The sequence below is a fragment of the Cheilinus undulatus genome, linkage group 4 (assembly GCF_018320785.1).
Source record: "Cheilinus undulatus linkage group 4, ASM1832078v1, whole genome shotgun sequence".
Taxonomy (NCBI): Eukaryota; Metazoa; Chordata; class Actinopteri; order Labriformes; family Labridae; genus Cheilinus; species Cheilinus undulatus.
This window is the reverse complement of record NC_054868.1, coordinates 18,260,192-18,273,797: the sequence shown is the minus strand read 5'-3', so window position 1 is coordinate 18,273,797 and position 13,606 is coordinate 18,260,192. Positions and strand designations below refer to the sequence as shown.

Genomic DNA, 13,606 nt, shown 5'->3' with positions numbered 1-13,606 from the left:
TCCCCGTGCAGGCATGGGACATGGGTCATGTTGGAACAGGAAGGGGCCATCCCCAAACTGTTCCCACAAAGTTGGGAGCATGGAAGTGTCCAAAATCTCTTGGTATGCTGAAGCACTCAGAGTTCCTTTCATTGGAATTAAGGGGCCAAGCCCAGCTCCTGAAAAACAACCCCACACCATAATCCCCCCTCCACCAAACTTTACACTTGGCACAGTGCAGTCAGACAAGTACCGTTCTCCTGGTAATTGCATCAGATTGCAAGATGGCTAAGTGCGATTCGTCACTCCAGAGAACGCGTCTCCACTGCTCTAGAGTCCTGTGGTGGCGTGCTTTACACCACTGCCTCCGACGCTTTGCATTGCACTTGGTGGTGTATGGCTTGGATGCAGGTGCTCGGACATGGAAACCCATTCCATGAAGCTCTCTCTGCACTGTTCTTGAGCTAATCTGAAGGCTACATGAAGTTTGGAGGTCTGTAGCAATTGACTCTGCAGAAAGTTGGCGACCTCTGTGCACTATGTGCCTCAGCATCCACTGACCCTGCTCCGTCATTTTATGTGGCCTACCCCTTCGTGGCTGAGTTGCTGTCGTTCCCAATCGCTTCCACTTTGTTATAATACCACTGACAGTTGACTGTGGAATATTTAGAAGAGAGCGACCCATTCTTTCACAAATGTTTGTAGAAACAGATTGCATGCATAGGTGCTTGATTTTATACACCTGTGGCCATGGAAGTGATTGGAACACCTGATTTCAATTATTTGGATGGGTGAGAGAATACTTTTGGCAATATAGTGTATATCAGTGATATAACAAGATCACATTTATTGCATTTAAAAATATATTTATGGTCTTCAATAAAAAAATGGTTTTAGGTTTACTAGAGCTTTATGTTACCTTACACATAATGCCATAAACAGCAATAAGAATATCGATTATGATTTTAAAAAATGGAATTAATATCAAAGTCGGTACGTACCAGAACTGGATATGGACTGAAAAAAAGTGGATTGGTGTATCTCTAATTCTTGCCACCTTTTCATAAGTTTTTGGCCCTCTGCTGCACTTACCTTATTCTGCCTACATGATACAAGTTATATCATATTACTGTTTGTATCATATAAAGTTTTATGATGGCTGACCTTTAACACAAGCCCAGAGAGATAAACACGTAGGCACATCGACTCTGCAGCTACACCTTAAATTGTGCATCATAAGCATAAAAACATGAGGTTGAATTCTTTGTGTTCATATAGAGTGCAAGTATCTCACGTCAATTAAATTCATAACTCTTCTTAGTGTTCAGGAGCTTTGAGACTTCAGCGACTCCTGCAGAGAGTTGTGAAGTGTGTGTGCAGCAGTGTGTGTGTATTGTGTGTGTTATACACTTTTTGTTTCTCCTGCCAGCCAAAGATAAGCCTCACATTCCATCACAGTCTGGCTGCTCTTCTCTGGGAGCGTGTCTTTGTTTCCAGATTGAGATGTGTTGTTCTCGAGGTGAAATGTGTGAGGGGAGATAACTCAGTGAGGTGACACAGCTTCATCTGATGAAGAGAGCAGGGTGGAGTGCTGCTGACACCACAGCATGAGGGACGAATTAGTCTGTTTAAAGAGCACCTTTGCTGACAGCACTGCATTGATTTGTGTCACAAATAAGCTGCTTTGTGCACTCGTCTCCCTCACTCAATCGACACTGTCATCTTCTGAGATATGCGGTTTTATTCCACACAATACTTATAACAAAATCTAAGCACATTCTTTAACTCTAAAAAACAGAGAGCATTTGTGTTGTAATGAAACTGATCCTTGTGTACTTTGATCATCTCTTAGTTAGTTCACACCTAATGGACAGGATGTTTAACAGACAGTACTAATTCTGACCAATTCTGGTTTGAACCACTGTCTGCTAAGCTGTGACATTCTGCCACTGGCAACTGCAAACAGTGCAGAGTTTTGTGCACTTTAAAGGTACAGTGTGTAAGACTGCACAGCAAAATCACCAGTGTTAGATTAACACTGAGATTGGTAAATCTAACACTAGAAAAGTGTACATATGTGTCCACACTTTGGAGTGTTTAATAACACTTTTCAAAGTGTTACCTTTTTTTTTTACACTGAACCAGTGTTGCTCCAACACTGTATGGTGTTAAAAATTTACACTGGTGAACATGGAGCTAATAGTACTCTACACTAGTGTCTGTGTTAAAAAATTAACTCCATCAGACTACACTTAACTCTGGTGTGTTAACACTAATGAGTGTATTACAATTAACTCCAGTGGGTGTACAATATTGTGGATGACCACTGCCCCTCTCCCCTATTAAAAACAAGAAACAACTTACTTAGTTTGATCAGCTAAATGCTACAAGGCTACATTTTACACACTGTACCTTTAAACTGAGAGCACATTTTGCAAAGACCAGCAATGTCAAGACCTATAAACCAGAAAGAGCATGCTGCCAAAAAGAGAGACCAGCTTTGAAAATGAGGGCCAACACCAGTAATAACTTATCAAACTGCTGATAAGACTGACATTGTGATAGTTTTTCTTTCTGCAAATGATGCAAAATTAAATTTATGTTGCATAAAAACTAGTCTTATCAGCTACATATTTCTATTGTGAAACAATTCTTATCAGTGATCAGTGTCTTGATCTGGGATTGCTGTGTGTCTAAACCTATTTTAACTACGATGTCTAGTCGATAAAATACAGTAGTGTTGTAGAGGGGACATTAGACTGTGGTGAGTCAAAAAAAAGGTGGAGGGAAAGGTACACATCACAGTGGATCCAAAGTAGCACAGTTTCTGATAAATTTATTTGATCTATAAGACAAAACAGTCAGAAATGTCAATATGCATTCATCTGTGAAAATATGAATGCATTAATGGTCATATTCTGCCATTTGTTTATAGCTAAACCTGATTTAGAAATTATTTTGATGTCTTTCAAAGAAAAAACTGAACCAGATTTGTAAGATCTCACATTTGCACACAAAGGCCCTCATTTATGACCTCAGAGAGCTAATGATAATACCTGAACAGAGGTTTACAGCCACTCTCACCTCAGTCTGCAGCAGTTTCAGCCTGGCCTACTGTTTGGCTGCTGCTTCTTATAAGAGCTGAAACCCTCTTTAAATCCCTTTCTTAAGAGCTGAAAATGTTTTTAAAACCCACATGTAACAAATATCTATTATATCATAATCTGAATGTAAAGAATTATGATAACATCATATACAACTTATATGTCACAGACATATAAATGAAATATTCTAGTGTCACTGGCGTTCGGTTGACTGCAACAACTCTGTGAACCACAGCAGTGATTTCCTTCCACACACAGTGCTTCTGATTCCTTTAATGCCCATCTTTAAGCTGAAAAACAACATTAAACACCAAACAAATGTAGTGTTATAATCCTCACTGGATCTATAAATAACAAATTTAGTGTATATAGTAAATTTTCTTCTATTTTATGGATATTAATGTTTATGTGTCCATCCTGTGGGCAAACAACAAATGATATTACTGCCTCTCTAATGTCACAGATATTTCTTAGCCTTCTTCCTTTTTTAAATGAGTCAACTCTTTTTCCTTCCTCCTTTTCTTCTTTTCCATCCATTTTTGTCCTCCTAAAGTGATTTTAGGTTCCTTCCCCTCTGACTTAAAGCTTTCTTTATTTTAGTGTTGGCAGAAAGGTGGACAATGCCGTCTTCCTCTGGGAGGAAGAGAGCATGGTGAACCTCTAACATCAGGAATATTGATCTTCTTGATATGTGCAGAACATTTTGTAGCATTTTTAAGCAGCTGATTTTCAGCTTGCACTTTTTCTTTCTTTCTTTCATTAATACCAATGCCACATGTTTGTTTCCACACCCCGGGGCCACAGGTGTGTCAGCGTATGGTAATCTGAATCTACCATCAGCCATACGTCACCTCTCTGGAAAAGCATCGAGTACAAAGACACCGTGTTATTGTGTGTGTGTGTGTGTGTCATTTCAGAGGAAATCCAGCAGACAGAAACTCTCCTTTGTTTCCTTCAGGACACACACTCACAGCAGCACATACCAAAGTGGGAACTTTGCAGCCGAATGTACATCAGTAGAGATCTGACAAATCAACAGTGTAACCTCTTCAGCTATCCAGATACAGAGACATGCAGTGTTTGCCAAAATAGATCATCTCTGAATACAGAAACAAACAGCTGCTGACTTTCCTCTCAGCATTCACACTGAAAACACAACAAGAAAGAATGTGGTGAGACCAGCAAGGGTTTTATTTAATCATTAACCTCTGACTGCTCTGCTAACAATGCATAACTAAGAACACATCTAAATCCTTATTGCTGTGCCAGGTGAGAGAGCCCAAAGACTTCAGGAATGAACTGTCTCCTTTATATCCATACAAACACCTAAAATCAACAAAGATCAAGCGCAGGAAAATTAATCAAGTTTTAAGTCCATTCACAGTTTTCTCTTCCCATGATCATGCTAACAAGCTAATCTTGATTGAACAGTTACTCTGCCACATGCTTATTTATGCTCATTTTGTCCATAGGTTTTGTCATGTGGTAAATGTTTTAGTGTTTCTTGTTATATTTGGACCATGATTCATCGTTATTATGTCTCATTAGGGCCCGAGCACTGACCTGGGTTGGTGACCCTATTGAAATTGAGGGGTTCATTATCAATTTTCTTAATCTTCCAGCAAAATTGTGAATTTGGGGACTTTAACTTGCCCCCAAACTCACCAAACCTTCCCCAAAATTCACCAGTGCGAGATTTACAAGTCAGTTAAACTAAATCACCTATATTTTTTAAACACAGACTTGAAATCCTGGTCTATATGTAATGAACCTCCCGCCACTAGAAGCCGCTGTAGCTTCAGGCCACTGCCTTCCTGCCTGACCTTTTATGAGAAACTTAGCAGTTAGTGTGTAGCAGGAACAGCACAGTACAACAGTTTTTGAATAATAAATTGAAATGAAGTAATATGTAGGCTGTCAAGGGTTGAACTCATGTTTAACTACCCAGTTGAAGTGAAAGGAGGCCACATATAAAAGCAGAATATTAATCTGCAAAGATGACCGAAGGCTGGCGGTATTTTCTTCTCTTTGGATTAGTCGGTTAAATGCCATATTGATGGGCATTGAGCCAAACTGGGGAATAGCGCCTAGAAACATCCCTACTTGGGACCATCCTCTAAAATGTAAGGGAAGCAAACAGCTAAAGGTCACATTTTTGAACAGGGTGCACATTTTAGGAAACTAGTCTGGGGGGTTTTATCCAATTGACTCCAGACGTGTTTTGCTCACTAGACTACTTGGAGACCCAACACGACTTTTTGTACATTTTTTGCAGGTAAAATTCAACAATAATACCTTATAACTTTTAAGTGCTTATATCATCACCAGCCTTCACAGGCATGAGCACACATTGATCCTGAATACATTCAAGCATCAATATCATTACTGTGTCACAGCGCTCCCATCTGCCAGTTGAACCTTTCCATCTCTGATTTTTGATTTGAACCTGAAAAACATTCAGCCCTCTCGAACCTTTTATCCTAGGCTTAATATTTTGGGTCTGCATATGGCTCATCATCAGACCGACAAAAAAAAAGTCCCTTGGACCTGTGTCCAAATCCCAACAGAAAGTCAACCTGCTTCATCTTTTTTTCAAATAAGTCATTTTTTGATGGTGCCAAACCACTTTGACCTGTTGTAGCTTGTATACACTATTCTGTGTTATTCAACATTATCTGGCAACCCCACAGTATCACTCTGGACACACCCATCAACTCCTCATCATAGCGCCCTCTACTGGCAACAGGAAGTGACCCAAATAGGCCATTTCATTATTTATCATACTGTACTGAACCTAAGCTTGACTTTAAGAGAACAGCCTTAATATTTGTCTATAACACTGACATGTTTTATTAAAGAACGTCTCAGTGGTGATGGTGAGTATATCAAGATCTTGCCAATCTGACAGGAAGTTTGTATAATTCTTACATGCCACATACGATACTCATATTTCACATGCATGATCAAGGTCTGCCCCGTATACATTTCAAGGTCAATTTTATGCTTTTGCTGTGCCACCTACTGTAAGAAGTCAGGAACACATTATAAATTAATTCCAAACTTCTTTGAATTTTACATGATAAAAATTTCAGTCCTGCCCTGATCACACCAACAAATTAGTATTATACTGTCCCCTAGGGTTGACAGCCAGTACTGCATCATATACAAACTGCAACATTTTCATTATTTTTTAATTTCATCCCGGTCATGGCAGGACCTCCCTGCTCTCTCTGCTGTACATGAGCATACTGTGTGGTTTACAAACACCCAGCAGCTTTACACCAGCAGTTGCCTGATACCCCAACATGCCTTGGGGTGTGATGTCCTTCAGTGCTGCCTGCTGCCCTGGTTATGTTTTATATATTTTTGTTTTTTTTCTACTCTTTTATTTTCATTTAATCCTTGTTTTTCCAGTTTCAAGAGTGTTAAAATTTGTGATCTCAATACAAATGAAAATAATAACCATTTTGATTTTCACCATAATCATGCAGCTCTGGAAGATCCTGGACTGAAAAACAAAAGGCCCACTTATAAGAGTTGTCCACACCAAAACATGCACACACACCATGATTTGTTGGCTTAGAGCTGTGTGTTTTGGAGGAAATTGAAAAGAAAAATCTCAGTCAATCAGCATGTTCGTGGCAAAAACAACACCATGGCCTCAGGCTGCAAATAAAAGAGGGATGAAACCAAGACGAGGACCTCTCCTCTTTCTCCTCCTCTCATACAAAGTCTTGTCATGATCCTGATGCAACACAAACCTGTGCACAAAAGCTGGACTAAAAGGACTTTTTCTCATTTTACTGGGGGAAATTTGAGAGTAGGAAGACCTCTGAGTAGGGGATAACCTGTCCAGCCAGGCAAGGTCAAAGTGTTTACTACACACACTGAAAGATAGCAGTCAGGATGTCAGAGACCCACACAGGTCTGATCAACAGCGATGAAAAGCTCATGTTTATGTGAGAGAGTGTGCAGGAGAGGGTGTGTCTGTTTGTCGTTGGAGGTTGGGGCAGTCAGGACAAGAAGGGAAGGGCAGGTTTATGGTTAGTGTCATTTTTTCCTTCAAAATAAGGGCGTCACCTGAGAACAAACACTCATCCAACTGACAGTGAAGACAACAAAGACATTTGACAACTGGTGTTTAGGAGTTTAAATGCACAAGTGCATGCTAGCACACATTTAATATTATTGTATAGAGATTAAATAAGTACAGAAAAGCGACTCTAAAGAGTCCTGAAATCTGTAGACTATGTTCCTTGTGATAAGAAGTCAGTTTCTGAAGTATCTGACAGACAGTAAAGCACTAAGAGACAGTGGAGAATATTTTAGATTAAGCTGGGCCAAAGTCATTTTAAATAAAAGTTCTATTTTGTGACACTCACACTGTAACTGTTGGGTGATCATCAGAGTAACTCTGTGACTGTTGAGTATTCATCTGAGTAACTCTGATGAACACTCAGAAGTTAATAAGTAAACATCTGCTTTCATAGCCTATCAAAACAAATGACTGAAGACCTTCATTTTTGTAAAGCTTTGGTACTTTTGATACAAACCTGTTACAACACATAGTATCACAAAGAATTAAAGTATAAAAGATTCATTAGTACCAATAGTTGTGGTTTAATATCCAGCCATACCAGACAGTTTGATGCTATGGTGCAGGACAGTAAAGTGATGACAAGATCACAGAGAGGCACAAGAACTGAGGCGAGCACTCGGGAAAAAGAAGCGTCTTCAATATCTAAGAATGCATTCAAATATAACAGCTGCCTGAGAAAACAGCTGAGAGTTTCATATTTGTGTGAAGGAGCATAAACTTTGAGAAAAGTTTCAATCCAGTTGTTGATTTTTCTTGTGTCCAGTTTCCTCATTGTAGATTGTTAATATTTCTATAAAAAATAAAGTTAGTGTAAAATGTGTTTGGATAGGATGAAAGCTTGTGAAATGGTCCCGGCTCCATTAACAGGGTTGTTGTTATGAAGAGGGTATTTGAGTCATGCTGAAGGAACAAAAAGGCCTCTTCTGTCAACATAAACTCATTATGAATAACTAGAAGAAGAAGCAGGGGAAGAAAAGAAGGAAAGGATACAAATTAGCAAAGGGGAAAAGTGGGAATAAGGCAAAAATATGAGATGTGGTTGTTGGAGGAGGCTTATGAATAAGATAAGCTGTAAGTAAAAACAAGCTGGTGTGTGCTGAACCGTTTCCATTTCCCCCTCATCCCACCCTTGCATACAACAGAGGAATTTGTCTTTCAGTCTCTCTCTCACACACACAAAGTAAAGAGAAAATGAGAGCCAAACCACTGCATACCAACTTGGGTCTGACCCTGATATCATAAGAAGTCTCAATCCCCAGCAGGAAGCGAGAATTGCCTCCATTACCAGTACCATCTCTATGGCTGATCCCATCTTTATTATCATCCAGTGTTTCACTTAGTTTCTCTGACTTCCCTCATAAAAGTGAAACTGTGATGACGACTTAAACAAAAGACACATTGATCATCTTAAATCACTGATTTCATCTGATTACAAGACAATTAATGAATGTTATCCTGGTCTTCTCCTAAAGCCCAGAACAACAAGCCCACTGTATGCTAATAGATTATCTCATAAATAGGGTCAACCAAGTGTCCTGGGTGAGTGTGGGTGAGTGAGTGTGGTTTTCCAACCTTGAAGCTGGTGAGCTCCTGCTTTGTGAATCCATTACTGTGGATGATCTTCATCTGTTTGACCAAAGTACTTTTACCGCTCTCTGCTGCACCTAGAGGAGGTACAAAAAGGTTAAACAGGGTCTACCTGTCATTTATATAACAGTAAATAAACAACAAAGGGATGTATTTTACAACTCTGATTCAAAAAAGTTGGGGGGCTGTGTAGAATGCAGCGACATATTAAAAAGTAGGGACAGGGAAACTAAAGGCTGGAAAAGTAAGTGGTACTAATGAAAAACAGCTGGAGAAGCATTTTACAGCTAATTAGGTTAATTGGCAACAGGTCAGTAACGTGAATGGGGAGGATTTAGAGATGCAGAGTCTGTCAGAAGTAAAGATGGGCAGATGTTCACCAATCTGTGAATGTGGAACTATTTCAGAAAAATGTTCCTCTACTGAAAATTGCAAAGACTCGGAATATCAAACCATCTACAGAACATGATATCATCAAAAGATTTAGAGAATCTGGAGAAATCTCTCTGTGCAAGGGGCAGGGCAAAGGTCAATATTTAATGCAGGTGATCTTCAGGCCCTCAAGTGGCACTGCGTTAAAACAGGCACAGTTTGCCCTTTCATCCACAAATGCAAGTTAAAGCTGTATCATGCAAAGTAAAAGCCATACATGAACATGATCTAGAAATGCTGCGGTATTCTCTGTGCTAAAGCTCATTCAAAATGGACTGATACAGAATGGAAAACTGTTCTGTGGTCAGATGAATCAAAATTTGAAATTCTTTTTGGATACCAATGACACCATGTCCTGTGGACTACAGAGGGCAAGGACCATCCAGGTTGTTATCAAGGTACAGTTCAAAAGTCTGCATCTCTGATGGTATGGGGTTGCATTAGTGTCTATGGTGTGGGCAGCTTACACAACTAGAAAGGCACTATCACTGCTGAAAAGTATACATCGATCTATAGCAACATATTTTCCCCTCCGTGCTGAACCGGCCAGCCTGTAGTACAAACCTTTCACCAATAGAAAACATTCTTGCACATGTACTGTTGAGCAGCTAGAATCCTACATCAGATAAGAAAGGGACAAATTCTTCTCCTAAAACTCCTTAACCCAATTCCTAGATGTTTACTAACTGTTGTTAAAAGAAGAGGGGGTGTTACATGATGGTTAACACGGCCCTGTCCCAAGTTTTTATTAGATGTGTTCCTGCCATCAAATTCAAAGTGAGCTAATATTTTTCCTGAAATGGTAAAATATCTTAGTTTCAGCATCTGATATTTTGTTTGTGTTCTACTGTGAATAAAATATGAGTTCATGAGATTTGCAAATTATTGCAATCTGTTTTTATTTACATTTTACACAGTGGCCCAACATTTTTTGGAATTAGGGTTGTAATTATAAAATGCATATTTTTGGCTGTAGACAGATTTGATGATATAAACTGGTGTCAGTGATGCCCCTGTTTACAATGCATTACCTCTCTGTACTGTAAATGTGTCAGTATCTTTGTGTTAACTGAATTATCTCCTTTAAATATTTTGCCTAGTCTGTGAAAATTTTGCTGTGGAAACTGTAAACAAAAGCCTGTTTTGGCAGCAACAAGTTAACACATGATGCATGTCCACTAAGCAGTCCAGTTTGTTTCAGTGCAGCTTGGCACTGTTTGGTACAGTAAACACTAATCTTACTTGCATTTCCACTGCCAATGTCCAGCTTTATTCATAGTAATGGGAATTCTGGCTCCCCTGAATCCAAATCATTTGGATCAACTTAGTAATGATAACCTATCTTTTGGCTCCTAAGCAGCTACTTATTTGCTACTATTTTGACTTTTAAAAGTCAATAAAACAACAAAAATGGAAACTAAAGAAAAAATAAAACTCTAAAATCAGAGTTAGCCCCTTGTCATTCTAATATAAGAGCCGGCGCTTCGAGGCAGCAAACAACACATTACTACGGCTCACTACTTGTTGTCTCGTTCTTTCAGTTTAACCAGTGCGCCACAAACTTTCGTTCCTAAATGGTGTGTTATTCCTTTATTCTAAAGCTGGGGTGTCAAAACTTTTTCCATTGTCCATTTTTCCACAGAAATATATAATGATGCTGGGGCCACTTTCATACACCTCACCTTGGTATTAAAGTAAGTAAAACCAATCTAATGTAGGTTAAAATATGCTCAGTGATTGGGTGTGCTTAAATGGCTAGGTGATGGCTGACAAGGCAATAGCCAATCATTTTTAAGGATTTTGGGGAGGCCAATCAGATTTAATGGGGGGCCCTGGTTGGCTCTGGCTACCACTGGCTCCGCCCCTGGAACATCATTAGTGCTGCTATTTTCTGCTGCAATCCATTAGGGTGTTATAAATCAAGATATCTTTATTATTTTGGTTGACAGTGTTTACTATTTGTAGTTTTGTCCAATTTAATCCTTAAAAAACAGCATAAAAACTTGTCAAAATGTTTGTTTACAGTGCTAGTATGGTAGCACTGCCTTTTGCTGAAGCTAAGAAGAATAATACTGTCTAACACAAGCTTCATGCTCTGTTGATGGCCATATTCATTTAATTTAAAGAATTTTTCGGGGGGCCACATTTGGCCCCAGTTCATAGTATGAACACCCCTGTTCAAAAGGATGTTTCTGACAAAATGAGGGAGTAAAGCTATACAAAACATCCCATTTTGTTTTTGTCTATTATATCTGCTGTTGCACAGGAAGTGAAGATTCTTTCGTCCAATCAACGGACAGCAGTGAGTCTAGCTTCACTCTTTAGGTCAGACAAGTCGGCTTGGTACCCCAACAGAAGGGTGCCAAATAACAATGGTACAGATCAGTTGGTCTGCTGCCTTTCCCAACTTTTGACAGTGGAAACGCACGATTGCATATCTTATCAAACCAAATTGAACCAGAATATTTTGTGGAAGTGTAGCTTTAATCTAAAACCTGCTCCTTTTTAAATTACTTTATAGAAATGATCTGTTTTGTTGATTATGATCTTGTTCACTTTAGTGGCTCATATAGAGGCATTGATGTTACATTCAGCACATTTCACATCCATCTATAAATTCATCCCAGGAGCTTTAAATGTTTATTGTCTCATATACAGATAGTAAACTTCAGAGCCAGTGGATATTCCTTATTTTAGATATGTATCTCATAGACAGAATGAGGATTTTATGATGTCATCCACAAGGATACATCCGGTTAAGGACACTGGTGCCGTTCATAGACTGTTACATGTGCACTCAGGTAGGTTTAAGGTGTGCTCGTGCTCCGTTCAGTCTCACCTAGCAGCAGTATTTTGACCACATTCATCTCCCTCTTAGCGGACTCGTACAGGTCCCGGTCTATCTTCGCGCTGTGGATCTTCGCCTTCTTCTCCTCCGTGACTTCGGTGCCGAGACACAGTCCCATCATGAGCACTCATCTCCCCCCGGGCCGTCCTGAGAGAAGGGCTGATGCAGGGAGTCCAGACCGGGATCAGCCCAGCTTGTTTGTTCGTACAGGCTGCATGCTCAGAGCTCTGCTGTTCTCTACATCGAGCGGAAAAGTGAACTCTGTAGCAAACAACCAAAACATGCTTCAAACTCAAGCCGTCCGCACTAAACTCAACTCACACATCGCTCCCACACTTTCCTCTTCCTGGTCCAGACAGATTTTTTACAGGATGCTAACTTTTCAGCGTCTCTCGGCGAAGAAAACACCCTCGGTCCAGAGTTGTCACTGACCGCCTCCGCGGTTCAAACTCTGCTCTGCCGCCTTGGCAGAGACCCCGATCCTCCTAAAGGTGCCTCCTCCCACCGGGGCCTGCTGCTGCCCAGATGGAAAAGTTTTGGACTTCCCTGGGAAGTGACGTGCCGGGGACCAAAACTGCTGAGTGCACATTTCCACGTTTTTCACCTGCATCCAGGGGCGGTTTTAGTAATTTGGAGGCCCAAGGCTAAGACCAACATGTTCTTAACTGGGGGGTCAAAGTGGATAACAGAGCTGCTTTCACTAATTAATGTCTGGAAAACAATTGTAGCAAAGTAGCAAGAATGTATAGAGGTTCTTGGCTGACATGTTTTCATTTATTTTTATTTCACTTTGTGTTGCTGGACAAATGTGGAGTAAATTCTTGTTTTTTTAAATTTAGAATTTGACTTGAGAATGTCTTGATTTTTGAAAATATTTTTTAAAAACTACCTAAATCCACGTTAATGGTAAATAAGAGTGAAATGAAATGTTTGCATCCAAATTACAATGTATTTTTATTAAATTAAATTTAGTGGCTGAAAAGTTTGGAGATTTCCCGTTCAGGAGGTGACCAGGGTTGAACCCACAGTTTCTCTCGCCATTACTCTCTAATTACAGTGCCTAGAGAAGTTGGTTGTTTTACCCTTTTATGGATTTTATAGATTCATTATGATGAATGTAATTTGGCTTTTTCGACAAAAAAAAAAAAAAAAAAACAACTCACAAGTAATGGCAAGAAAAAGTATGTATGGTAAAATAAGTGGCTGCATAAATATTCACCCCCTTAAAGTCAGTGTTTAGTAGATGCACCTTTGGCTGCAGTCACAGCCCTGAGTCTGTGTGGATATGTTTCAATGAGGTTTACACATCTGGGCACTGTAATTTCACAAAACTGCTCAAACTCTGTCAGATTACACAGGGATCAGGCATGAACAGCCCTTGCAAGCCCAGCCACAAACTCTCTACTGGATTGAGGTCTGGGCTTTGACTCAACCACTCCAGAACATTCATTTTGTTGTCTTTAAACCATTTCTGTGTAGCTTTTGCTGTTTGGGGTCATTGTCTTGCTGGAAAATAAATCTTCTCCCAAGCTTTAATTCTCTTACAGACTGATTAAG

At 39.7% G+C, this 13,606-nt stretch overlaps 1 protein-coding gene across 3 annotated transcripts in view; it reads right to left on the bottom strand.

The window, feature by feature from the left end:
• The window catches only part of gnav1 (guanine nucleotide binding protein (G protein) alpha v1), a 42,148-nt gene extending 29,210 nt beyond the window's left edge, over positions 1-12,938 (bottom strand). For 2 of the 3 annotated variants that reach the window (XR_005991838.1, XM_041786110.1), the window contains exons 1-2: positions 12,041-12,937; positions 8,755-8,846 (exon numbers count right to left, since the gene is read on the bottom strand). Coding sequence is in view for 2 of the 3 variants with exons in the window: in XM_041786110.1 (XP_041642044.1) it covers positions 8,755-8,846; positions 12,041-12,170 (222 nt within the window). In the remaining variant the exon portion in view is untranslated. Of the gene's footprint in view, positions 1-8,754; positions 8,847-12,040 lie in introns of all 3 variants that reach the window. The other variant, XM_041786111.1, reaches the window with a different exon arrangement.
• Positions 12,939-13,606: the final 668 nt, after the last annotated feature.